The sequence below is a fragment of the Gorilla gorilla genome, chromosome 13, assembly GCF_029281585.2.
Source record: "Gorilla gorilla gorilla isolate KB3781 chromosome 13, NHGRI_mGorGor1-v2.1_pri, whole genome shotgun sequence".
In the NCBI taxonomy this organism is placed as follows: Eukaryota; Metazoa; Chordata; class Mammalia; order Primates; family Hominidae; genus Gorilla; species Gorilla gorilla.
Window position 1 is genome coordinate 118,833,660 of NC_073237.2, and position 25,460 is coordinate 118,859,119.

A 25,460-nucleotide genomic window follows, 5' to 3' on the forward strand; every position below is an offset into this window, starting at 1 on the left:
TTTGCTGTCCTTCACAGGCAGCCTGTGAAAAAGACAGTGTATACCTATTAAAGCAAGTGGCTGCTTAAGGTCATAATGCCTGTAAAGAAAAACTGCAGTGAGTAAAAACTCAGGTGAAATAATAAAGCCATTTAATTTCAGAGAATGAATTACATTTAGAACCAAAACAGATTCAAGGCATTTTACAATTTCCTCAGCCCAAAAGAAATGCCAACTTTGTGAGTGGGTTTCTTGGACTCACTGGCTACTTTTGAAACTGAATTCCCAACTTTTCTCTTCTGGCCCAACTCCTATGTGCTTTACATAAATTTACCAAACCTGACCCCATTACTTGGACAAAATCATAAGGGTAAGTTTTTAAAAAGCTAAAGGAGAAATTGATAAATTCTCCAGTTCTAGGTAATTCTAATAATAAACTCTTTTTTTTTCTCTTTGTCTGTGAAGAGGAAGAAAATACTTCAGGGATCTTAACCCAAAAGCATGGAGGTCCACACCATCCTCCAGGATACTACAGTTGACAACTGGATCCCATCTCCTGTGGATTCCCTCTCTGCCTAAGAGCAGTCCCCACTGCATCCTTGTTAGTCAAGGTGACTGAGGAGATAGTCATGGGATTCCTCCCTGACTGTGTTTTTTCCTCATGCCATGGAAGCCCTTTTACACACTCATCACACTCGGCATTTTTCTGCTAGCTGACTAACCTCCTGTGAACCTCTCCTACTTACTATTCATCATATTATTCAATCATGCTGCAATAACCTTAACCCTGTGGCTCTCTGGACCTCTCCTTCAGATGAAACACCACATGGCTGCTTAACTCTGACAGACCAGCTTTTAATTCCTTGGGAGCGATTCCTGTGGACAATGCTGAGTTGTCGTGGTTTACAGATGGCTCACATTTAAAGAATGAGTCTGGCAAGTATTGTGCAGGCTGTGCAGTCATGACTTCCTTTGAGATTGTGAAAGCAGCTCATTTACTATTAACTACTTCAGCCCAGCAGGCAGATCTGTTTGCCCTCACTTGAGCCTGACTCCTTGCTACAGGAAAGACTGTTTATGTAAGCAGCAGGTAAGTGATATGGCTTGGCTCTGTGTCCCCACCTAAATCTCATCTTGAATTGTAGTTCCTTAATTCCCATGTGTTGTGGGAGGGACCCAGTGGTAGATAATTTGAATCATGGGGAGCAGTTTCCCCCATACTGTTCTCATGGTAGTGAGTAAGTCTCATGAGATCTGTCGTTTTATCAGGGGTTTCTACTTTTGCGTCTTCCTCATTTTCTCTTGCCACCACCATGTAAGAAGTGCCTTTCACCTCCCACTATGATTCTGAGGCCTCCCCAGTCATGGGGAACTGTAAGTGTAATTAAACTTCTTTTTCTTCGCAGTCTTGGGTATATGTTTATCAGCTGCATGAAAATGGACTAATACAGTACATTGGTACTGGAAGTGGGGCACTGCTGAAAAGATACCCGAAAATGTGGAAGCGACTTTAGAACTGGGTAACAGGCAGAAGTTAGAACAGTTTGGAAGGCTCAGAAGAAGACAGGAAAATGTGGGAAAGTTTGGAACTCCCTAGAGACTTGTTGAATGGCTTTGACAAACATATTGTTAATGATATGGACAATGAAATCCAGGCTGAGGTGGTCTCAGATGGAGATGAGTAACTTTTTGGGAACTGGAGCAAAGTTGACTCTTGTTATGTTTTAGCAAAGAGACTGGCAGCATTTTGCCTCTGCCCTAGAGATCTGTGGAGCTTTGAATTTGAGAGAGGTGATTTAGGGTACCTGGCAGAAGAAATTTTTAAGCAGCAAAGCACTCAAGAGGTGACTTGGGTGCTTCTAAAGGCATTCAGTTTTAAAAAGGAAGCAGAGCATAAAAGTTTGGAAAAATTTGCAGCCGGACAATGTGATAGGAAAGAAAATCTTATTTTCTGAGGAGAAATTCAAGCTGGCTGCAGATATTTGCATAAGTAATGAGGAGCTGAATGTTAATCTCCAAGACAATGGGGGAAGTGTCTCCAGGGCATGTCAGAGACCTTTGTGGCAGCCTCTGTCATAACAGACCTGGAGGTCTAGGAGGGAAAAATGGTTTTGTGGGCAGGGCCCAGGGTCCCCATGCTGTGTGCAGTATAGGGACTTGGTGCCCTGTGTCCCAGCCAGTCCCACTGTAGCTGAAAGGGGCCAACATAGAGCTCAGGCCATGGCTTCAGATGGTGCAAGCTTCAAGCCTTGGCAGCTTCCATGTGGTGTTGAGCCTGTGGGTGCACAGAAGTCAAGAATTGAGGTTGGGAACCTCTGCCTAGATTTCAGATGTATGGAAATGCATGGATGCCCGGGCAGAAGTTTGCTGCAGGGGTGGGGCTCTCATGGAGAACCTTTGCTAGGGCAGGGTGCAAGGGAAATGTGGGGTTGGAACCCCCACACAGAGTCCCTACTGGGGCACTGTTGTTGAATGGCTTTGACATTGGCCTAGTGGAGCTGTGAGAAGAGGGCCACTGTTCTCCAGACCCCAGAATTGTAGAGCCACCCACAGCTTTCACCAGGTGCCTGGAAAAGCCACGGACACTCAATGCCAGCCCATGAAAGCAGCGGGGAGGGAGGCTGTACCCTGCAAAACCACAGGGGTGGAGCTGCCCAAGACTATGGGAACCCACCTCTTGCATCAGCATGACCTGGATGTGAGACCTGGAGTCAAAGGAGATCATCTTGCAACTTTAAGATTTGGCTGCCCTGCTTGATTTCAGACTTGCATGGGGCCTGTAGCCCCTTTGTTGTGGCCAATTTCCCCCATTTCGAATGGCTATATCTACCCAATACCCATACCCCCATTGTATCTAGGAAGTAACTAGCTTGCTTTTGATTTTACAGGCTCATAGGAAGGGACTTGCCTTGTCTCAGATGACACTTTGGACTTTTGGGTTAATGCTGAAAAGAGTTGAACTTTGGGGGACTGTTGGGAAGGCATGATTGGTTTTGAAATGTGAGGACATGAGATTTGGAGGGGCCAGGGGTGGAATGATATGGTTTGGCTCTGTGTCCCCACCCAAATCTCAACTTGAATTGTATCTCCAATAATTCCCATGTGTTGTGGGAGGGACCCAGTGGGAAATAATTTGAATCACGGGGGCAGTTCCCCCATACTGTTCTCATGGTAGTGAATAAGTCTCATGAGATCTAATGGTTTTATAAGGGTTTTCTGTTTTTTCATCTTCCTCGTCTTCTCTTGCTGCTGCCATATAAGAAATGCCTTTTACCTCCCACTGTGATTCTGAGGCCCCCTCAGCCATGTGGAATTGTAAGTCCAATTAAGCCTCTTTTTCTTCCCAGTCTCAGGAGTGTCTTTATCAGTAGCATGAAAATGGACTAATACAGTAAGCCTTTGGAGTTGTTCATAATTTTGGTATGGTTTGGAAGTAAAGAGGTTCCTCACTTCCAATGGAGACAAAATAAAGAATGACCCTTATGCGCAAGAATTATTAGATGCTATACAGTTACCTGATGCCCTAACCATGATCAAAGTCTCTGGCCATTCAAAATTAGACACTGTGGAATCTAGGGAAAATCACTTTGCTGATAATGCAGCAAAGAATGCTGTCCTTAAAAGATCCTGTTGATCAAATTTCTATCATGGCCCAGCTAGAAAGTTCCCCCCAAATAATTCTGAAACAATTACTAAAGAAGCACAGAATTGGGCATCTGAGGCCAAAAAAATAAGCTGGAGAATAGTGGATGCTGATTCACTGTTAAAGATATACTTGGGTTTGGGCCAAATAAACAAACCTATCCTGCTAGACTCCATGAAATTTCCATTGTTTACTACTGTACATAACTTAAGCCACTGGGCTACATAAAATACAATTACTTCTGTAAAACAATACTGGTCAGGTACCATCAATAAAGCAGCCAAAAATACTTATTTTACCCTGCCCTACATTCCCTAAATCCAACCCTGGGAACGCGGGGTGCATAACCCTGAACATTTTAACCTCCCTAATGGGCCTTTCAAAGTTGGATTTTATCGATTTGTAGAAGATGGCCGAATAGGAACAGCTGCGGTCTACAGCTCCCAGCGTAAGCGACGCAGAAGACGGGTGATTTCTGCATTTCCATCTGAGGTACCGGGTTCATCTCACTAGGGAGTGCCAGACAGTGGGCTCAGGCCAGTGGGTGCGCGCACCGTGCGCGAGCCGAAGCAGGGCGAGGCATTGCCTCACCTGGGAAGCGCAAGGGGTCAGGGAGTTCCCTTTCTGAGTCAAAGAAAGGGGTGACGGACGCACCTGGAAAATTGGGTCACTCCCACCCCAATATTGCGCCTTTCAGACCGGCTTAAAAAATGGCACACCACGAGACTATATCCCACACCTGGCTCGGAGGGTCCTACGCCCACGGAATCTCTCTGATTGCTAGCACAGCAGTCTGAGATCAAACTGCAAGGCAGCAGCGAGGCTGGGGGAGGGGCGCCCGCCATTGCCCAGGCTTGCTTAGGTAAACAAAGCAGCCAGGAAGCTCGAACTGGGTGGAGCCCACCACAGCTCAAGGAGGCTTGCCTGCCTCTGTAGGCTCCACCTCTGCGGGCAGGGCACAGACAAACAAAAAGACAGCAGTAACCTCTGCAGACTTAAATGTCCCTGTCTGACAGCTTTGAGGAGAGCAGTGGTTCTCCCAGCACGCAGCTGGAGATCTGAGAACGGGCAGACTGCCTCCTCAAGTGGGTCCCTGACCCCTGACCCCCGAGCAGCCTAACTGGGAGGCACCCCCCAGCAGGGGCACACTGACACCTCACACGGCAGGGTATTCCAACAGACCTGCAGCTGAGGGTCCTGTCTGTTAGAAGGAAAACTAACAAACAGAAAGGACATCCACACCGAAAACCCATCTGTACATCACCATCATCAAAGACCAAAAGTAGATAAAACCACAAAGATGGGGAAAAAACAGAGCAGAAAAACTGGAAACTCTAAAACACAGAGCACCTCTCCTCCTCCAAAGGAACGCAGTTCCTCACCAGCAACGGAACAAAGCTGGATGGAGAATGATTTTGACGAGCTGAGAGAAGAAGGCTTCAGACGATCAAATTACTCTGAGCTACGGGAGGACATTCAAACCAAAGGCAAAGAAGTTGAAAACTTTGAAAAAAATTTAGAAGAATGTATAACTAGAATAACCAATACAGAGAAGTGCTTAAAGGAGCTGATGGAGCTGAAAACCAAGGCTCGAGAACTACGTGAAGAATGCAGAAGCCTCAGGAGCCGATGCGATCAACTGGAAGAAAGGGTATCAGCAGTGGAAGATGAAATGAATGAAATGAAGCGAGAAGGGAAGTCTAGAGAAAAAAGAATAAAAAGAAATGAGCAAAGCCTCCAAGAAATATGGGACTATGTGAAAAGACCAAATCTACGTCTGATTGGTGTACCTGAAAGTGATGCAGAGAATGGAACCAAGTTGGAAAACACTCTGCAGGATATTATCCAGGAGAACTTCCCCAATCTAGCAAGGCAGGCCAACATTCAGATTCAGGAAATACAGAGAACGCCACAAAGATACTCCTCGAGAAGAGCAACTCCAAGACACATAATTGTCAGATTCACCAAAGTTGAAATGAAGGAAAAAATGTTAAGGGCAGCCAGAGAGAAAGGTCGGGTTACCCTCAAAGGGAAGCCCATCAGACTAACAGCGGATTTCTCGGCAGAAACCCTACAAGCCAGAAGAGAGTGGGGGCCAATATTCAACATTCTTAAAGAAAAGAATTTTCAACCCAGAATTTCATATCCAGCCAAACTAAGCTTCATAAGTGAAGGAGAAATAAAATACTTTACAGACAAGCAAATGCTGAGAGATTTTGTCACCACCAGGCCTGCCCTAAAAGAGCTCCTGAAGGAAGCGCTAAACATGGAAAGGAACAACGGGTACCAGCCGCTGCAAAATCATGCCAAAATGTAAAGACCATCGAGACTAGGAAGAAACTGCATCAACTAATGAGCAAAATCACCAGCTAACATCATAATGACAGGATCAAATTCACACATAACAATATTAACTTTAAATGTAAATGGACTAAATTCTCCAATTAAAAGACACAGACTGGCAAGTTCAATAAAGAGTCAAGACCCATCAGTGTGCTGTATTCAGGAAACCCATCTCACGTGCAGAGACACACATAGGCTCAAAATAAAAGGATGGAGGAAGATCTACCAAGCAAATGGAAAACAAAAAAGGCAGGGGTTGCAATCCTAGTCTCTGATAAAACAGACTTTAAACCAACAAAGATCAAAAGAGACAAAGAAGGCCATTACATAATGGTAAAGGGATCAATTCAACAAGAGGAGCTAACTATCCTAAATATATATGCACCCAATACAGGAGCACCCAGATTCATAAAGCAAGTCCTGAGTGACCTACAAAGAGACTTAGACTCCCACACATTAATAATGGGAGACTTTAACACCCCACTGTCAACATTAGACAGATCAACGAGACAGAAAGTCAACAAGGATACCCAGGAATTGAACTCAGCTCTGCACCAAGCGGACCTAATAGACATCTACAGAACTCTCCACCCCAAATCAACAGAATATACATTTTTTTCAGCACCACACCACACCTATTCCAAAATTGACCACATAGTTGGAAGTAAAGCTCTCCTCAGCAAATGTAAAAGAACAGAAATTATAACAAACTATCTCTCAGACCACAGTGCAATCAAACTAGAACTCAGGATTAAAAATCTCACTCAAAGCCGCTCAACTACATGGAAACTGAACAACCTGCTCCTGAATGACTACTGGGTACGTAACGAAATGAAGGCAGAAATAATGCCCACAAGAGAAAATAGGAAAGATCCAAAATTGACACCCTAACATCACAATTAAAAGAACTAGAAAAGCAAGAGCAAACACATTCAAAAGCTAGCAGAAGGCAAGAAATAACTAAAGTCAGAGCAGAACTGAAGGAAATAGAGACACAAAAAACCCTTCAAAAAATCAATGAATCCAGGAGCTGGTTTTTTGAAAGGATCAACAAAATTGATAGACCGCTAGCAAGACTAATAAAGAAAAAAAAAGAGAAGAATCAAATAGACACAATAAAAAATGATAAAGGGGATATCACCACCGATCCCACAGAAATACAAACTACCATCAGAGAATGCTACAAACACCTCTACTCAAATAAACTAGAAAATCTAGAAGAAATGGATACATTCCTGGACACATACACTCTCCCAAGACTAAACCAGGAAGAAGTTGAATCTCTGAATAGACCAATAACAGGAGCTGAAATTGTGGCAATAATCAATAGTTTACCAACCAAAAAGAGTCCAGGACCAGATGGATTCACAGCCGAATTCTACCAGAGGTACAAGGAGGAACTGGTACCATTCCTTCTGAAACTATTCCAATCAATAGAAAAAGAGGGAATCCTCCCTAACTCATTTTATGAGGCCAGCATCATTCTGATACCAAAGCCGGGCAGAGACACAACCAAAAAAGAGAATTTCAGACCAATATCCTTGATGAACATTGATGCAAAAATCCTCAATAAAATACTGGCAAACCGAATCCAGCAGCACATCAAAAAGCTTATCCACCATGATCAAGTGGGCTTCATCCCTGGGATGCAAGGCTGGTTCAATATACGCAAATCAATAAATGTAATCCAGCATATAAACAGAGCCAAAGACAAAAACCACATGATTATCTCAATAGATGCAGAAAAAGCCTTTGACAAAATTCAACAACCCTTCATGCTAAAAACTCTCAATAAATTAGGCATTGATGGGACGTATTTCAAAATAATAAGAGCTTTCTATGACAAACCCACAGCCAATATCATACTGAATGGGCAAAAACTGGAAGCATTCCCTTTGAAAACTGGCACAAGACAGGGATGCCCTCTCTCACCGCTCCTATTCAACATAGTGTTGGAAGTTCTGGACAGGGCAATCAGGCAGGAGAAGGAAATAAAGGGTATTCAATTAGGAAAAGAGGAAGTCAAATTGTCCCTGTTTGCAGACGACATGATTGTATATCTAGAAAACCCCATTGTCTCAGCCCAAAATCTCCTTAAGCTGATAAGCAACTTCAGCAAAGTCTCAGGATACAAAATCAATGTACAAAAATCACAAGCATTCTTATACACCAACAACAGACAAACAGAGAGCCAAATCATGAGTGAACTCCCATTCACAATTGCTTCAAAGAGAATAAAATACCTAGGAATCCAACTTACAAGGGATGTGAAGGACCTTTTCAAGGAGAACTACAAACCACTGCTCAAGGAAATAAAAGAGGATACAAACAAATGGAAGAACATTCCATGCTCATGGGTAGGAAGAATCAATATTGTGAAAATGGCCATACTGCCCAAGGTAATTTACAGATTCAATGCCATCCCCATCAAGCTACCAATGACTTTCTTCACAGAATTGGAAAAAACGACTTTAAAGTTCATATGGAACCAAAAAAGAGCCCGCATTGCCAAGTCAATCCTAAGCCAAAAGAACAAAGCTGGAGGCATCACGCTACCTGACTTCAAACTATACTACAAGGCTACAGTAACCAAAACAGCATGGTACTGGTACCAAAACAGAGATATAGATCAATGGAACAGAACAGAGCCCTCAGAAATAACGCCTCGTACCTACAACTATCTGATCTTTGACAAACCTGAGAAAAACAAGCAATGGGGAAAGGATTCCCTATTTAATAAATGGTGATGGGAAAACTGGTTAGCCATATGTAGAAAGCTGAAACTGGATCCCTTCCTTACACCTTATACAAAAATCAATTCAAGATGGATGAAAGATTTAAACGTTAGACCTAAAACCATAAAAACCCTAGAAGAAAACCTAGGCATTACCATTCAGGACATAGGCGTGGGCAAGGACTTCATGTCCAAAACACCAAAAGCAATGGCAACAAAAGCCAAAATTGACAAATGGGATCTAATTAAACTAAAGAGCTTCTGCACAGCAAAAGAAACTTCCATCAGAGTGAACAGGCAACCTACAACATGGGAGAAAATTTTCGCAACCTACTCATCTGACAAAGGGCTAGTATCCAGAATCTACAATGAACTCAAACAAATTTACAAGAAAAAAACAAACAACCCCATCAAAAAGTGGGCGAAGGACATGAACAGACACTTCTCAAAAGAAGACATTTATGCAGCCAAAAAACACATGAAAAAATGCTCATCATCACTGGCCATCAGAGAAATGCAAATCAAAACCACTATGAGATATCATCTCACACCAGTTAGAATGGCAATCATTAAAAAGTCAGGAAACAACAGGTGCTGGAGAGGATGTGGAGAAATAGGAACACTTTTACACTGTTGGTGGGACTGTAAACTAGTTCAACCATTGTGGAAGTCAGTGTGGCGATTCCTCAGGGATCTAGAACTAGAAATACCATTTGACTCAGCCATCCCATTACTGGGTATATACCCAAAGGACTATAAATCATGCTGCTATAAAGACACATGCACACGTATGTTTATTGCGGCATTATTCACAATAGCAAAGACTTGGAACCAACCCAAATGTCCAACAATGATAGACTGGATTAAGAAAATGTGGCACATATACACCATGGAATAGTATGCAGCCATAAAAAATGATGAGTTCATGTCCTTTGTAGGGACATGGATGAAATTGGAAACCATCATTCTCAGTAAACTATCGCAAGAACAAAAAACCAAACACCGCATATTCTCACTCATAGGTGGGAATTGAACAATGAGATCACATGGACACAGGAAGGGGAATATCACACTCTGGGGACTGTTGTGGGGTGGGGCGAGGGGGGAGGGATAGCATTGGGAGATATACCTAATGCTAGATGACGAGTTAGTGGGTGCAGCGCACCAGCATGGCACATGTATACATATGTAACTAACCTGCACAATGTGCACATGTACCCTAAAACTTAAAGTATAATAAAAAAAAAAAAAAAAACAAAGTTGGATTTTATCCAGCTCCCTCTCTTGCATGGATACAAATGTGTGTTAGTGTTAGTCTTGATCTGTTTGTTCTCCCCCTGGATTGAAGCATTCCCCTGAAGATGAGCCACCACATTAACAGTAGTTAAAGTCCTATTAGAAAGGGTAATTCATACCAGGGCCATCTCTCTTGAGCTCCCAGCAACTGAGGAATTAATTTTACAGGACAAGTTATAATACAAATGTGGGCCATCTGGCCAATCTTACAGCACTTGAATTGTGCTTATCATCTCCAGCCCTCTGGACTAGTTGAAATGCACCAATAGTACTCTTAAGACCCAACTGGCAAATTTTGTAGAAACCTTATACTTGCCGTGGCCAAAAGCCCTGCCTATAGTGCTTCAGAGCTAAAAGGTCTCCCTTTGGAATACATAAGATCTCACAATTTGTAGTTATTACTGGGTACCCCATGCAAGGGCCCCAACTTCAAAGACCCAAAGTTCATAAAAGGTGAAATGCATCAATATTATAAAGGTATAATCAAGGCTATGGATAAAAAGTATGCTCTGGTAGAACAATCTTTCCACAGTGCATTCCCAGGAGATGAAGACCTAAAACACCATAATCTGCAATCAGGAGATTTTGCCTATTTGAAAAGACATTTAAAAAAAGACTCCCTCCTACCTCATTGAGAGGCCCATTTCCAGTCCTGTTAACCAACCTTTGTGCTGCCAATCTTAAAGGAATTGATTCTTGGATATATGTATCTTATCTAAGGAAAACATCAGCTCCTGAGTGGATCTGCACTCCTGTCAACGAATTAATACTGAAAATTTCTAAGAACTGAACTTAGTTTATAAAACTAAAAATTTCTAAGATTTGAAGCAGGTGGCATCTGTTTCTCCCAAGATGTTTGGATGACTTCTATATACCCTTTCCTTATTTCTAATTCTTACTTTATCTTATCCATTTTTTTCCCCTGGAAGACGATATTCCTGTCCACATTTCCCAGTCTGTTGGTACAGGGGAAAACTTACTGATTGTTGGATCTGTCATAAAAAATCCTGACCTGTTAATGACTCTAGTGATCTTTTAGTACAATCTGTAACAAATTTTGCTAACATCTCAGCTCCAACCCTCTGTACAAAGTGTATCATGGGACCGTCCTATAAGGTTAAGCTTTCTCATTCACCTTCTACTCCTGTCTCCTGTCTCATCTACTCAAAACAATGATCTCCTAGTAGGGCCCTAGAGACGTGCAATGGATCATCTCTCTGAAAGTGTTCCTTGGGTCTCTTTACCATATGTAAGAAAACTTGTTGGGACTGATTTTAAGAGGAAGGGCCATTAGCAGTTTATAGTAATATAACTGACCCCTGGTTTAATCCTGCCATACACAGAAAATTTACAGATGGAAGAATTCTTTGTTTTCCTATCAGATATATTTACTTTTGTGGGTGGGATATGTCAATATGGGCCTCCAGATATTTAGACACTTGGACAACAGGAGGCTAATGTGTGTTGGGGTGTTTTGTTTCTCTGTTGTCAATGCATAATAGATCTGAAACTGGTCACGGGACTAGTCATTGGACTAGTCCCCTCTTACTATATCAAAGGGTTAAACATGAGTTGCCAGGTGGGCATGGGACTCTGGATTGCTTCCTTTGTCAGATCTTTTGTATAATGGTATGATATAGCCACTAATGAAGAAATGGTAAAAGATTTATTTGCTACCCTAGGAATTCTTGCAGACTTCACTGCAAGTATACAATAGCATTCATTGTCTTCTCTTGCCAGGGTAGTGTTGACAGAATTGCTCTTGATTATCTATTAGCCAAGCAAGATGGTATCTATGCGATTGCTAATACTGCATGTTGTACCCAGGTTAACTCCTCCAGGTAAGTTGAAACTCGGTTACATAAACTAAAAGAACAAGTCTATTTGGCTACAAGTCTCACCCATTTCTCTGGGGTCATTTTATCTATTTAGTTGGTTGCCTTTGTTCATGGCTCAAAAGCATCATGCAAACTGGACTCGTCATATTATGGCTATTTTTGCTCTGTATTTTCCCTTTTAAACTGTATACTTGTTGTCTGTTAAATCTTTGCAGAAATACAACTCCTGACAAAATAATGTTGGCCCAGCAATTTGAGATGATAGTCAATGCCTATCGAACAGACAAAATTAAATTTAATGATGAAATCCAGATGAGATAAGCCTAAGAGCTTCTCCTTCTGGCCTCCTTCTTGCTCAAATGTGGCTAAAAGGGTCTTGAGACTGACTTCCAGCTGTTTATCACTTCCGCCTGATGTGGGATGAGATCAGCTAACTACAACAGGTCTATCCCAGCACCAAAGGACAATTCAAACCTGGCTACAGGCTAGTTGATCAATGATATTTTTAGAGAAAAATCATTATCAAAAGAGGGAAATGTGAAAGTTGCAGGTATCAGGATGAAATAACTTTTGTCACACCCAGACAAAATAGGGCTGGGAAGGCATGAAGGAGAGGGGGCTCATGCTTACATGTCTGAGATAAGAACTATTTCCAAGAACTTTCTAAGAGCTCCAGAAGACATCTCTTTGTATCTTTCACTCATCTGCTTTGTACAGCTTGCAGGTTTCACACATATACATATGCTTCTATGGCAAGGTTTATCACTAGACATTCTTTAGGACTGCAGTAATTCAGATAACATGCTCTCAGATGGTCATTTGCACAGTAACAGCATCTCTACCAATGAACTGATGACAACTTTAGCTTTGAGCCTCTGGAGCCTGTGGACTCCGTGTCTAAGCAGCTGACACGAACCTCTTCCTTCTTGCCAATGAGAGCTTCCGTTTACCCTGCCCTCACCAGATGCACTGGTGGCTTGTCATTTTGTGCACCCTGGGTTATAATCTTCATTTCTCATTCCTGAATAAACTCAACATATTTGGACATTTCTCTAATTTTTTTTTTCCTAGGTGAACACTTGGCAGGACAACAGGCAGACAAGGAGCAGCCTGGGCTACACCCTCCTCCATCCAGCTTGGCAGGGAAGGTTGGGGCAGGGCCTCGCTAGGAGATAGGGACTGGAGGGCGAGGCCAGGGGCAGGGTTAGGCATGGGGACAGCACCACGGTGGGGCCTTCCTGGCTCACTGTCCACTACCAGGTACTGGGATCCCCAGTTATTTTATTGCCTCACCGTGAAAAGAAGTGAAAGCGTTCCCTAAACATAATTTCATCATTGTCTTTATCTCTCTCCCGCCACATTTCTTCTTTTCTATTGCTCTTTCTCTCACAAAAGCAGGGGATATATATCAAACTTGCTAAGTGGTTCTATTGAAGCTTCTTCCATTAAGCTTGAGATAAGGAGAAAAACACCCCTCTCCCTGTTAGGAGGATTTGGGGTTCACTATGCAGCTTTCTCTGAAAGAAAACTTTACAAGACACTCTCTTACTTCCAGCTCTCAGCTCTTTTTAGATCCACATTAGATTGAGAGGCTCAAGTGTCACGATATTGATTATTATTATTGAGTATTTCCTATCAATATCTTCATTTTGTGTGTCACAATTCACTTTAATATCTGTTGTCTCCCAGGTCTTGGTGCCTCAGTTGAAACTTCCAATTTAACATCCTGACACACACTACTCCCTCTTCTTGTGATCATCAGAACAAGATAAAACCTTGTGTGTCTGGATAGTTCTCATCTGTTAAGATTCAGGTAAAGAAACACCTTCTTTGGGGGAAGTTGTTTATATCCTCTTCCATCAGACTGAGCTAATTATTCCTCTTCAAACCCACACAGTGTTCCATGTAAACTATTATAGTCTTTGCTACACTGAGTCACTCTGGAATCAGATGCCAAGATTCAAGTCTTCCTTTCACGAACTATATGATCTTGGGGTATTCTTCCCGTTTTAGAGCCTGAGTTTTTTAAACTTACCTTTTGGAGTTTTTGTCAGAATTAAGTTAGATGATTTTAAGGTATATTAAGTTCTTAGATCAGTCTCTGAGAGAACCGAGGTGATGTTTATTTTGTCACTGAACATCTGTATGTGTTTGGGGAGAAAGGAAGTGAGGGCTATATTCTGGAAGGACAAGAAAGCAGTGTGTTAATTATTATGTAAGGAGTGAGAAATGTCATATGTTTTTCTTAAAATTTCTGAAAGGGCTTCAGCTTCCTGGATATCTGGTGCCTGGGCGAAAGAGGAGCCATATCTTCACAAAAGTGGAAAATTCCTAAGAAATAGAGGTGTGAAGGGCCAGACACATTTTATAACAAATTTAAAATTTGGGAAAGGTCAGCCCTGATGGCTTGCTTTTCATACCAGCCAAAGTGACATAACATGCTCAGAATATTTTCCAATTCCATTACCCAAGAAAAGAGCAAACAAAGTCCTTTACAACATATCCTATTTTACTATTCCCTCAAACAGATGCAATAATAATATCAGGAAAGCATTTCAGAGTGACAGCTGTGGAAGAAAGACAAGTGAGCTATATTTTCAATAATTTGTATTTCTGTATTATTGAGGAAAAATATTACATGGGATGTTTTAAAAGAAAGGTAAATATCAGTTAGAATAATGGTTTTTTTTTTACTCAATAATTTTTTTTTCTTTTTTCTTTTTTTTGACAGAGTCTTGCTCTGTCACCCAGGCTGGAGTGCAGTGGCACGATCTTGGCTCACTGCAACCTCCGCCTCCTGGGTTCAAGTGATTCTTCTGCCTCAGTCTCCTGAGTAGCTGGGACTACAGGCATGTGCCACCATGCCCGGCTAATTTTTTTGTATTTTTAGTAGAGACAGGGTTTCGCCATGTTGGCCAGGCTGGTCTTGAACTCCTGATCTCAGGTGATCCGTCTGCCTCAGCCTCCCAAAGTGCTGAGATTACAGGCATGAGCCACTGCGCCTGACCTACTCAAGAGTTTTCTTAGGGCTCCCTTAATGTCTTTATTTCTCAGACTGTAAATGAATGGGTTCAACATGGGAGTGACTACTGTGTATATCACTGAAGCAATTATGTTCTTGTCATTGGTGTTGCTGGATGGGGGAAGAAAATAGAGACCAATAATTGTCCCATAATAGATAGTCACCACTGAGAGGTGGGATCCACAAGTGGACAAGGCTTTGCATATGCCCTTGGTAGAGGGAATCTGGAGGATGGTGACCCCAATGTGACCATAAGAAACCAGGATGCACAGGAATGGAAGCATAATGGCTGTCAATCCTGCTGTAAAGATTGCTAACTGATTGAGGGAGGTGTCTGAGCAGGACAACTTGAGCAGGGCACCAAGGTCACAGAAGAAGTGAGGGATGATGTGGTCAGCACAGAAGGAAAGCCGGGCCAGGAGGAGGGTATGCAAAAGAGCACACGCACAAGCGATGACCCAGGACCCAGCCACCAGCATGACACACTGGCTGTGACTCATGATGGTGGCATAATGTAGAGGGTGACAGATGGCCACATACCTGTCATATGCCATTGAAGTGATAAGGAAACTGTCTAAGTCAGCAAAGAATATGAAAAAGTATGTCTGTGAAATGCACCCCTTGTAAAAGATGGCTAGGTGCTGGGTCTGCATGTTCATCAGCATCTTAGGGACAGTGACAGATGAAAAGGAGATGTCAGTGAGGGCCAAGTGGCTGAGGAAGAAGTACATGGGGGTGTGAAGGTGAGAGTCCAGCCGGATGAGCAGGATGATGAGCAGGTTCCCCAGCACTGTGGTCAGGTACATGCCCAGGAACAGGGCGAAGAACACAGCCTGCTGCTCTGGCCGGATCGGGAGGCCCAGGAGGAGGAACTCGGACACGCTGCTCTGGTTCTCAGGGCTCATGTTTATATCAGCTGGAGGGCACTAGGGAAATTTGAAGGAAAAAAATGGTATGTCTTGGAATAAGAAATGATAGCTGTGGCATAGTATAATACAGATGTTCTTTTGACTTAGGGAATGTCTTCATATTTTCTTGCCACATATTTTGCTGCAAATGTGCTGAAAAAGAAATGAAGGTTTAGTCGATATAGCTACTTTCTTTCTGAATCTGGTCTCTGTAAATGATAGTACTAAAAGTTGTTTGCTAAATGTTTTTTAATACACTGTTCCAATAGCTGATGTATTGTAAGTGATTCAGTAGCCTTCAATATATGAGCTGGGTGGTACTGTTATTATTTCTACTCTTTAGATGTGAAAGCTAAGGCAGACAGTCTTATAGTCACAGCAATAGGAAGAGGAGAGGCTGGGATTTGGACTGAAGTATCTTGACTCCATAGTTTCTTCTGTGGAAACAAAGCAATTATTTGACATTGGAAATCTCATTGCCTTATTTTGTGTGCAATGACCTATTTAATTCTGTATACCCTGCTTGTCTACACAATGCATGATTATTTCTAATTTATTCATTGTTTATAGACCCCTAATGTTTTTTTAAGACATAACACTTTATTTATTAAAAAACTCTTCCATGTAAACAATTACTCCAAAAGACAACAAAACAAGTTATTTTGAGTGATTTTTCAAAGGACATGCCCACACATTTTATCATGATATATATGTACTATTCTAGAAGGTGGGGAGGGTGGTACTGCTGAAAGTCCAGGTAAATAAATCATAATATGAAGTAAGCAACAAGACAGAAAATCTTTCTTATGGTTTCAGATCCATACATTAATTGCTCTGATCTTTTTTTGTTTGTTTGTTTGTTTGTTTGAGACAGAGTCTTGCTCTGTTGCCAAGGCTGGAGTGCAGTGGTGAGATCTCGGCACACTGTAACCTCTGCCTCCCGGGTTCAAGCGATTCTTCCAGCTAATTTTTTATTTTTAGTAGAGACGGAGTTTCACCATGTTGGTCAGGCTGGTCTCGAACTCCTGACCTCATGATCCACCCGCCTCAGCCTCCCAGAGTGCTGGGGTTACAGGTGTGAGCCACTGCACCCAGCCTAATTGCTCTGATCTTTTTAAAGTTTAAGTGTAAGATAAGTGTAAGACATTTAATTCTATGTTTGAATATCAATGTGTAGCGTGAAAACATATATATATTCCTCCAGGCTCAACCACACATGTGACAATGTCTCTTGGGGATGCAGCGGTGAATTCCTCTCACAGTATGTCTAAGGAGCATTGGCTAAGTGAGATTTCACATTCAGTGGATTTCAGCCATCTCATCAATTTCTCCATGCTACTGAAATCTCATTGTTCCACTCAGAATTTGTCTTTTCCCCAGGATGGCTTTCAAAGCATTTTACTGACTGTGTCAAGCCAGAGTAAGTAAAATGCTGATGAGTTTGGATTTCCTCCTCCAGTCTCTCGGCCTTTCTGTTTTATTGTTTGGTATCTCATTTCTATATAACATCAGATGCTGTATTAGAAATTCCTGCTTGATCTTGAAATATATCAAAGGTACTGACTGATGAGGCATTAAACACAACTTAAATTGTCTTTAATCACTACCACTTTTAAAACATTTAACAGTGTAATCACGAAAAATTCATAAAGACTTGGAAACTTCACATCATAATAAATTCAGATATTAGTGAGGCTGTCAGATGCTGTTACTCTATTCTAAATACCAGTACCAGAAGGACAAGACAATTTCTCAACATATTTGGAAATAATACTTCAGGTTAATATATGAGGTGGATGTCTTATTTTGGTCTATTCTATTCTTTTTCATGTTTCCATGTTCCTTTCTCTTTTTCTTGAAAGATTAGACCTAGAATCTATCATAACCAACTAATGCATACTCTATATAAATGTGTTGATCAAATAAAATGTTAGAGCTATTTAAATTTATCATTACAGCTTTATTAAAAAACTTTTACTGGGCTTAGTTCAAGAACCAGTTTTGCTCTAACAATCCTGGGGCCCCATGTTATTTAGTTGCCACATGGCCTCACATTCAAAGAAATACAATCTAAAAGCTAAAAGTAATTTTAACAGGAATTCTGTTCTTTCAGCATCACTGAAATAGCTTATAAGTGATTTATTTCTCAACTCACATCAATATTTATCAAAGTACTCTTTTTTTTATAAAAAGAGAGGGTAGGGATTCACTATAACATATCACAGCTTGTTACAAATAATAAATATTTGCAAGTGATGAAAACAAATAAATATTTGCAAGGATAAACAAATAAAATAATGAGGAAAAATATAGAGCTTAGAAATAGACATGTTTATAATGAGGACCATGAGATTGACAAAAGTGCATTATAAATCAGTGATAAAGTAGTAAAAAGGAAGAACTGTTCATTAAGTGGTGCTGAGGAAGTTGGCTATCAATAAAGGAAAAATAATACTATATCCCTACCTCACATCATTAGAAAACTTTATAGATTATGTTTATGGCCTTAGGATAAAACATATTTCTTTCTAACTTGTATTTTATGTTCAAGGGTACAAGTGCAGGTTTGTTACGTAGGTAAACTTGTGTCATGGGGGTTTGTTGTACAGATTATTTCATCACCCAGGTATTTTTTGTTTTTTTTTTTTGGCTGTTGAATCCTTTTGAAGGATCTAAAAACAAATTTTATTAGAAAGAAAATGTATTTGCTTCTTTTTTATTATTATACTTTAAGTTCTAGGGTACATGTGTACAACATGCAGGTTTGTTACATATGTATACATCATCACCCAGGTATTAAGCTTTGTACCCATTCGTTATTTTTCCTGATCTCTCCTTCCTCCCACCATCCACCCTCTATTTTTTATTTTATTTTATTTTTTATTTTTTGTTGAGATGGAGTCTTGCTCTGTCACCAGGCTGGAGTGCAGTGGCACAATCCCAGCTCACTGCAACCTCTGCCTCCCGGGTTCAAGCGATTCTCCTGCCTCAGCCTCCCGAGTAGCTGGGATTACAGGCGTGCACCACTACGTCCAGCTAATTTTTGTACTTTTTAATAGAGACGGGGTTTCACCATGTTGGCCAGGATGGTCTTGATCTCTTGCTCTTGTGATCTGCCCACCTCGGCCTCCCAAAATGCTAGGATTACAGGCGTGAGCCACTGCGCCCGGCCCCATCCACCCTCTAAAAGGCCCTAGTGTGAGTTATTCCCCTCTATGTGTCCATGTGTTCTCATCATTTAGCTCCCACTTACAAGTGAGAACATGCAGTATTTGGTTTTCTTTTCCTGTGTTAGTTTGCTAAGCATAATGGACTTTGGCTTCATCCATGTCCCTGCAAAGGACATGATCTCATTCGTTTTTCACGGTAAAGCGCATTTCTTAATCAAGATCCCCAAAGCACACAGGATAAATGAATCTTCCATTAAGTTTGATAACATTAAAATGAAGTTTCATTACGACAGCAATCACCAACACCACAAAGCCACAGATGGGAGAATATATACTGCCACAAATCAACAAAACACTAGTATTCCGGACACATAGAGAACTCCTATAAATCAATAAAGAAAAGACAAAAGCTCAATAAGGAAAAGACAAGCTCAATTAAAATATGGCAAAAAATACAAACTAGAAACTCACAGAAAATGAAGTCCGAATGGCCAATAAACATATTAAGCATGTGAGGGGTCCACTTTCAAAGTGATAAAGTAAATAAAAGTTAAAACAATGGTAGGATAGCACTGATGAAATTTTAAAAATATACATGAAGACACCATGAATTGGCAAGTATATGAAGAAAAGGAACTCTCATACATTGCTATAAGATAGTTAAATTTGGAAGGATAGTCTCTTCAATAAATGGTGATGGAAAAACTGGATATGCACATGCAGAACAATGAAGCTAGACCCCTATCCTTTATCATATATAAAAATAAACTGTAAGAGGATTAAGGACTTAAATGTAAGATCCAAAACAGTAAAACTATTAGAAGAAAACATAGGGGAAATGCTTCATGACGTTAATTTAGACAAGGATTTTTTTGACAAGACCTCAAAAGCACAGGTAACAAAAGCAAAAATAGACAAATAAGATTATATCAAACTAAAAAGCTTGTGCACAGGAAAAGAAACAACCAACTGAGTGAAAAGACAACCTACAGAATGAAAGAAAATATTTTCGAACTGTGTGTCTGACAAGGGGTTAATATCCAGAATATATAAGGAAGTGAAAAAACCCAATAGCAAAAGCAAACAAACAAAAACAATAAATTTTAAAATGTGCAAAAGACCTGAATACATATTTCTCAAAAGAAGACATACAAATGGCCAATAGGTATATGGAAAACCACTCATCTAACTAATTATTAAGGAAATGCAAATTAAAACCTCCATGAGCTGTGACCTCACCCCAAATAGAATGGTTATTATCAAAAAGACAAAAAAATACCAAATACTGGCCTGGATGTGGAAAAAGGGGAAGACTTATACATGGTTGGTGGGAATATAAATTATATAGTCATTTTGCAAAACACTATGGAGATTTCTCAAAAAATTAAATAGAACTACCATATGATCCAGCAATCTCACTACTGAGTATATATTCAAAGGAAATGCAGTCAGTAACTTGGAGAGATATCTGCATGTTTATTGCAGCACTATTCACAATAGCCAAGATGTAGAATCAACATAAATGTCCATCAGTGGATAAATGGATAAAGAAAATGTATATATACACAATGGAATACTATTAAGCCGTAAAAAGGAATATAATCCTGTCAGTGTGGCAACATGGATGAACCTGGAGGACATTACGTTAAGTGAAATAAGTTCTGGCACAGAAAAACAACTACTGCATGATCTCACTCATATGTGGAATCTAAATAAGTTGATCTCATAAAAGCAGAGAGTAGAATAGTGGTTACCAGAGCCTGGGAGGGTGAGCAGGATGAGAGATGGGAAGAAATTGCTCAACAGCTACAAAGTTACAGTTAGATAAGAGAAATAAGTTGTCATGCTCTATTGTACAGTAGGGTAAATATTGTTAACAACATTGTATATTTCAAAAGAGCTAGAAGAGAGGATTTTGAATGTTTTCTTCACTAAGAAATGATAATGAGGTGATGGATATACAACTTATTATACAATGTATATATGTATCAAAACATCACACTGTACCCCATAAGTATATGTAATTATTGTGTCAAGCATAAATAAAAAGGTTCATCGATTTAAATCGTTCATCTATTTGAACAGTTTAAATTGGCTTATCTGTTAAATATTTCTCATAAAATTGAAGATTTACTTCTCTTGATGTGTTTCTCCATAGATGCTGTAAAAAATTGCTCACAATTCTCCAGAAGGAAAAAGGCCACATTATTATTTAGAGCTTTGTAATAGTGAAGAACTGAAACAATTAATTGTTCAATAGCCAATAACTAGATAAACAGAAGTTAATTTATTTATGTAATTCTATCCTGCAATAAAAAAGGAATAAACTGTATGCCATATGTGTCTACATAGATATTTAAAAATTAATTTAGGGTTAACATGCAAACTATGCTCATGTGTAATATATCAATTAAAACGTGGAACAACACTATATATTATTTATGGGCACATATATGCAGTAGAAGTACAAAAACAAGTATAAAAAGTATTAAAAAAGGTATTAAAAATTTCTTTGTAGTGGTTAACCCTAGAAAAGGAGAAAGCAAAGGGGATACGTGGGATGCAGCTTTGGCTGTGCTGATAACATTCTGTGTTGTTTGTTTTAAAGGTCAGAAACAAATGTGACAACATGTCGATGTTTGTTAAATCTGAATGATAAGTACATTAGGTCATATGTTTTACTTCTCTTTATTTTTGAACTAAGTAATTAAGATATTTCTCTAAATAAAAAATAAATGCTTCTAAGGTCACATTCTCTAAAAAATGTTATTAGTTGAAAAGGGTGAGGTAGAGTGTAGAGAATTAGGTTTGTTCATTAGCAGAAAGGTCAGACAGGAAAAATTTGTCTCAGGTAAACCCAATTTATAATAAGAGTTATTAGTTTGGTGAATGCACTGTATGTATCAGTAATATATATATCTTAAAAAGCATGGCTTCATGAAGTAATCAATATTAGGAGCCCATTGTGCCTTCCTCTGTTTTTCTCCATCAGTTTCCAAGGTTCTCTTATTTCTATGTTTTCCCACCAGCAGTTACAATAATTTTTACTATTTTTTGGGGTTTTTTGTTTGTTTTTTTGAGACAAAGTCTCGCTCTGTCGCCAGGCTGGAGTGCGGTGGTGCGATCTCGGCTCACTGCAACCTCCACCTCCTGGGTTCAAGAGATTCTCCTGCCTCAGCCTCCCAAGTAGCTGGGACAATAGGCACGTGCCACCACCCCGAGCTAATTTTTGTATTTTTAGTAGAGACGGAGTTGCACCATGTTGGCCAGGATGGTCTCGATCTCTTGACCTTGTGACCTGCCTGCCTTGGCCTCCCAAAGTGCTGGGATTGCAGGTGTGAGCCACTGCACCTGGCGAATAATTTTTACTATTAAATTTAATGGAACTACTTTGGCCAGTCTACACAGCCAATGGGCAGATTATCCTATTGGCGTATGGTAAAGAACAAATCTCCTCCTCTTAGGCCAGGTAGTCAAATCTAAAAAGGTTCTTAACATAAAGACATTATTATGAAGCACAGAATCCATGCTCTGAAAATTCTCTCCCATTTAAAGGAGGGGCAAAAATTTCTGCTGTTCATTCCTACTTAGTCATGAGCTATCCAACAAGAAAAAAAGAAAAAAAAAGTAGGACAAGAAGACAGAGTGTAGGACCAGGTGCGTTGGCTCACACCTGTAATCCTAACACTTTGGGAGGCTGAGGAGAGTGGATTGCTTGAGCTCAGTAGTTTGAGACCAGCCTGGGCAACATGGTGAGACCCTGTGTCTACCAAAAATACAAAAAATTAGCCAGGAATGGTGGTATGCGCCTGTGGTCCCAGCTACTCAGGAGGCTGAGGTGGGAGGGTCGCTTGAGCTCGGGAGGTCGAGGCTGCTGTGAGTTGAGATTCTGCCACTGCACTCCAGCCTAGGTGACAGAGCGAGACCATGTTTCAAAAACACAAAAAACAGTGTGCAGAAGCCCCACCATCACTTTCTCAACTGGATTCAAAAGGCAACCATGTCCTACCAGTCCTGGTTCCTCTTCCCCACCGAGTGACAGGAAGAGTGTAAACATGAGCCAACTTAATCTAGTAGGTGAAAATTCATGCCAAATGGTAACTTTCAGTAACTACAGCAAAGTAGACAACTGGCTCCATGTAATATTGAATTAGAATTTCAGCAGAATTAGAATTTCAGCAGAATTAGAATATTTATGAATGCTTTACTGTTAATCCCAGAAACACGTGAAAGCTAGTTTGTTACTCAGTCTTTGAGGCTAAAGGCTTTCCTCACAGACTCCAGCACTTTGGACCCAAACTTGACCCCCAAATCTTCAAAGATTTTAGAAAATGAGTGATAGAACCATGTCTCTAAGTTTCTCACCATTCTTCAGATTATCTGGGTTAGTTTTGTTTTCCAAGTGAACATGCAGTGTGATGTGATTTTCAGAACAACATTGAGCCTTCCCTATCCCTACCCAAGACATCACCCTCAATAGCTTGCTGATATCTGAAATTCTTTTAGCAAGAGAAAAAGGGCTTTAAGTTTCCAACTAGAGATTAGGTTTCAAGTTAAGTTTTCGTGGGAGAGAGAGCCCTATGGCCAACACTCTCACTCAGATAGAATGGCTGAGAACAATTTATTTGGGGATCCAGGTTTGGATGGCAGAACAAATGCACTGGCTTTCTCAGACAAAGTGAGGAGACAAGGTTGGAGATTACAGGCAGAATGAAAGCAGAGGCTGCAGACACTGAGAACAAATTTACTATCTTTCCAATTTGGCTGCAATGACTGCTGTAAGGCTGGGCTGTAGAAATAGTTGAATTGTTAAGAAATCTGATGTAGTGCTTAATTTGTACTAGGTAATTTTCAAATAATATTCACCTGTTCCCACATAAGCTTTTTTTTTTTTTTTTTTTTTTTTTTTTGAGGTGGAGTCTCTGTCACTCAGGCTGGAGTGCAGTGCAGTGGAAACATCTCGACTCGCTGCAACCTCTGCCTCCCGGGTTCAAGCAATTCTCCTGTCTCAGCCTCCCGAGTAGCTGGGATTACAGGTGCCCACTAGCATGCCAGGCCAATTTTTGTATTTTTAGTTGAGAGGGGGTTTCACCATGTTGGCCAGGCTGGTCTTGAACTCCCGACATCAAGTGATCCACCCACCTTGGCCTCCCAAAGTGCTGGGATTACAGGCATGAACCGCTGTGCCCAGCCAATGTAGGCATTCTGATCCTCACTTTGGAGAGGAGAACACTGGGATTCAGTGATGAAACTTGCCCAGTATTATAGCACTAGTATATTGTGAGCCTGGGAATTGATAGCAGGTCCATCTGGCTTCAAAGACTATATTCTTGCCACTCTATTAAAAGCCCTTATTAAATATATCTTCAAATAGGACAGTATTTGCTGCCTGAGAGCACTCAAGAATTTCATGAAGTAAATCGGAGAGTTTAAGGATGAATAAAAATCTATAGTTTCAAGATTTGTGCCATGATGGTGATGTCAATAATACTGATAATAAAAATTAGAATAGCAATCATTCATTAATCACATATTTGTTGTGTGAATAATAATATAGGCCAGCTGCTGTGATGCAATTTATATCATATCAGCCTAACAGGATCACAAAATGGCATTATTCTCATTTAACCAATTGGAAAGTAGGGTTTACAGAGTATAAATAATTTGCCTAAAATTCTACATCATGAAAATGATGGGGAGATCATTCAATCCTGTGTTTGTCTTATTTCAAACTCATGCTGCTAATCATCATGTCGTATTGCCTCCAGCAGAGCATTGATGGAAAAGACATCTGGATATGCACCTGTCATTAAAGAGGTGGAATCTGTAATTTCTTAAAAGCCTTTGCATAGATGTATTCCTTCAGTCTTTAATCAGATGATCAGAAGAGAATAGAGAAACCAGGAAATCAGTTACTGGATTTACGAAGGCAGCTTCCCAGAAAGTAAATTTCTCAGGGTCCCAGGAAAAAAACAAATAAGACCCTGGCCAGTGTTTTTGATTGATACCTAGTTTCCATCAGTAAGGGAAAGGTTAAGGCAACTATGGTACGCATTATTGAAAAGAATATGTAGTCAATAAAATGAATTCATTAAAAGCTTATGATATAATTTTTAAAGGATATAATAGGAAATTGCATATAGGTATGTTTATAACTATTTATAAAAATGCAGATTATCATTATTTTTTAAACCTTGAAGAATGTGCTCATAGCTGGGATGCAGGCCAGATATTCAGCAAAACTGTGAGAGAACATTTTCCTAAAGAGGAAAGTACAAACACCAGAGAATAATAATAATGATGTCCACCCTAAATTATTTGATGTAATACAAAAATTATATAAACCACCTGGCACATGTGTACTCATCTGCAAGATTTTGGAGGAGATGATTCACACACACACACACACACACACACACACACACACACACACACACACACACACACAAACTGCTTAGTGGAGTCTGTAAGCATTGGTCTTACCTAGTTCAGTGATAAATTCAAATATTGTCAGCTCTTTGGTATGA

The 25,460-nt window shown here is 40.3% G+C and overlaps 1 protein-coding gene across 30 annotated transcripts in view; it reads left to right on the top strand.

Annotated features, from left to right (window-relative positions):
• Positions 1–710: 710 nt before the first annotated feature.
• Positions 711–25,460, top strand: part of LOC101135678 (olfactory receptor 1J2) — a 142,581-nt gene continuing 117,831 nt past the window's right edge. For 2 of the 30 annotated variants that reach the window (XM_063696745.1, XM_063696747.1), the window contains exons 1-5: positions 716–1,069; positions 11,736–11,836; positions 12,905–13,093; positions 13,523–13,646; positions 16,968–17,183. Coding sequence is in view for 6 of the 30 variants with exons in the window: in XM_063696763.1 (XP_063552833.1) it covers positions 16,988–17,048; positions 17,126–17,183 (119 nt within the window). In the remaining 24 variants the exon portion in view is untranslated. Of the gene's footprint in view, positions 1,070–11,735; positions 11,837–12,904; positions 13,647–16,967; positions 17,184–23,840; positions 23,970–25,460 lie in introns of those variants that run through there. The other 28 variants (XM_063696752.1, XM_063696750.1, XM_063696759.1 and 25 more) reach the window with 26 other exon arrangements.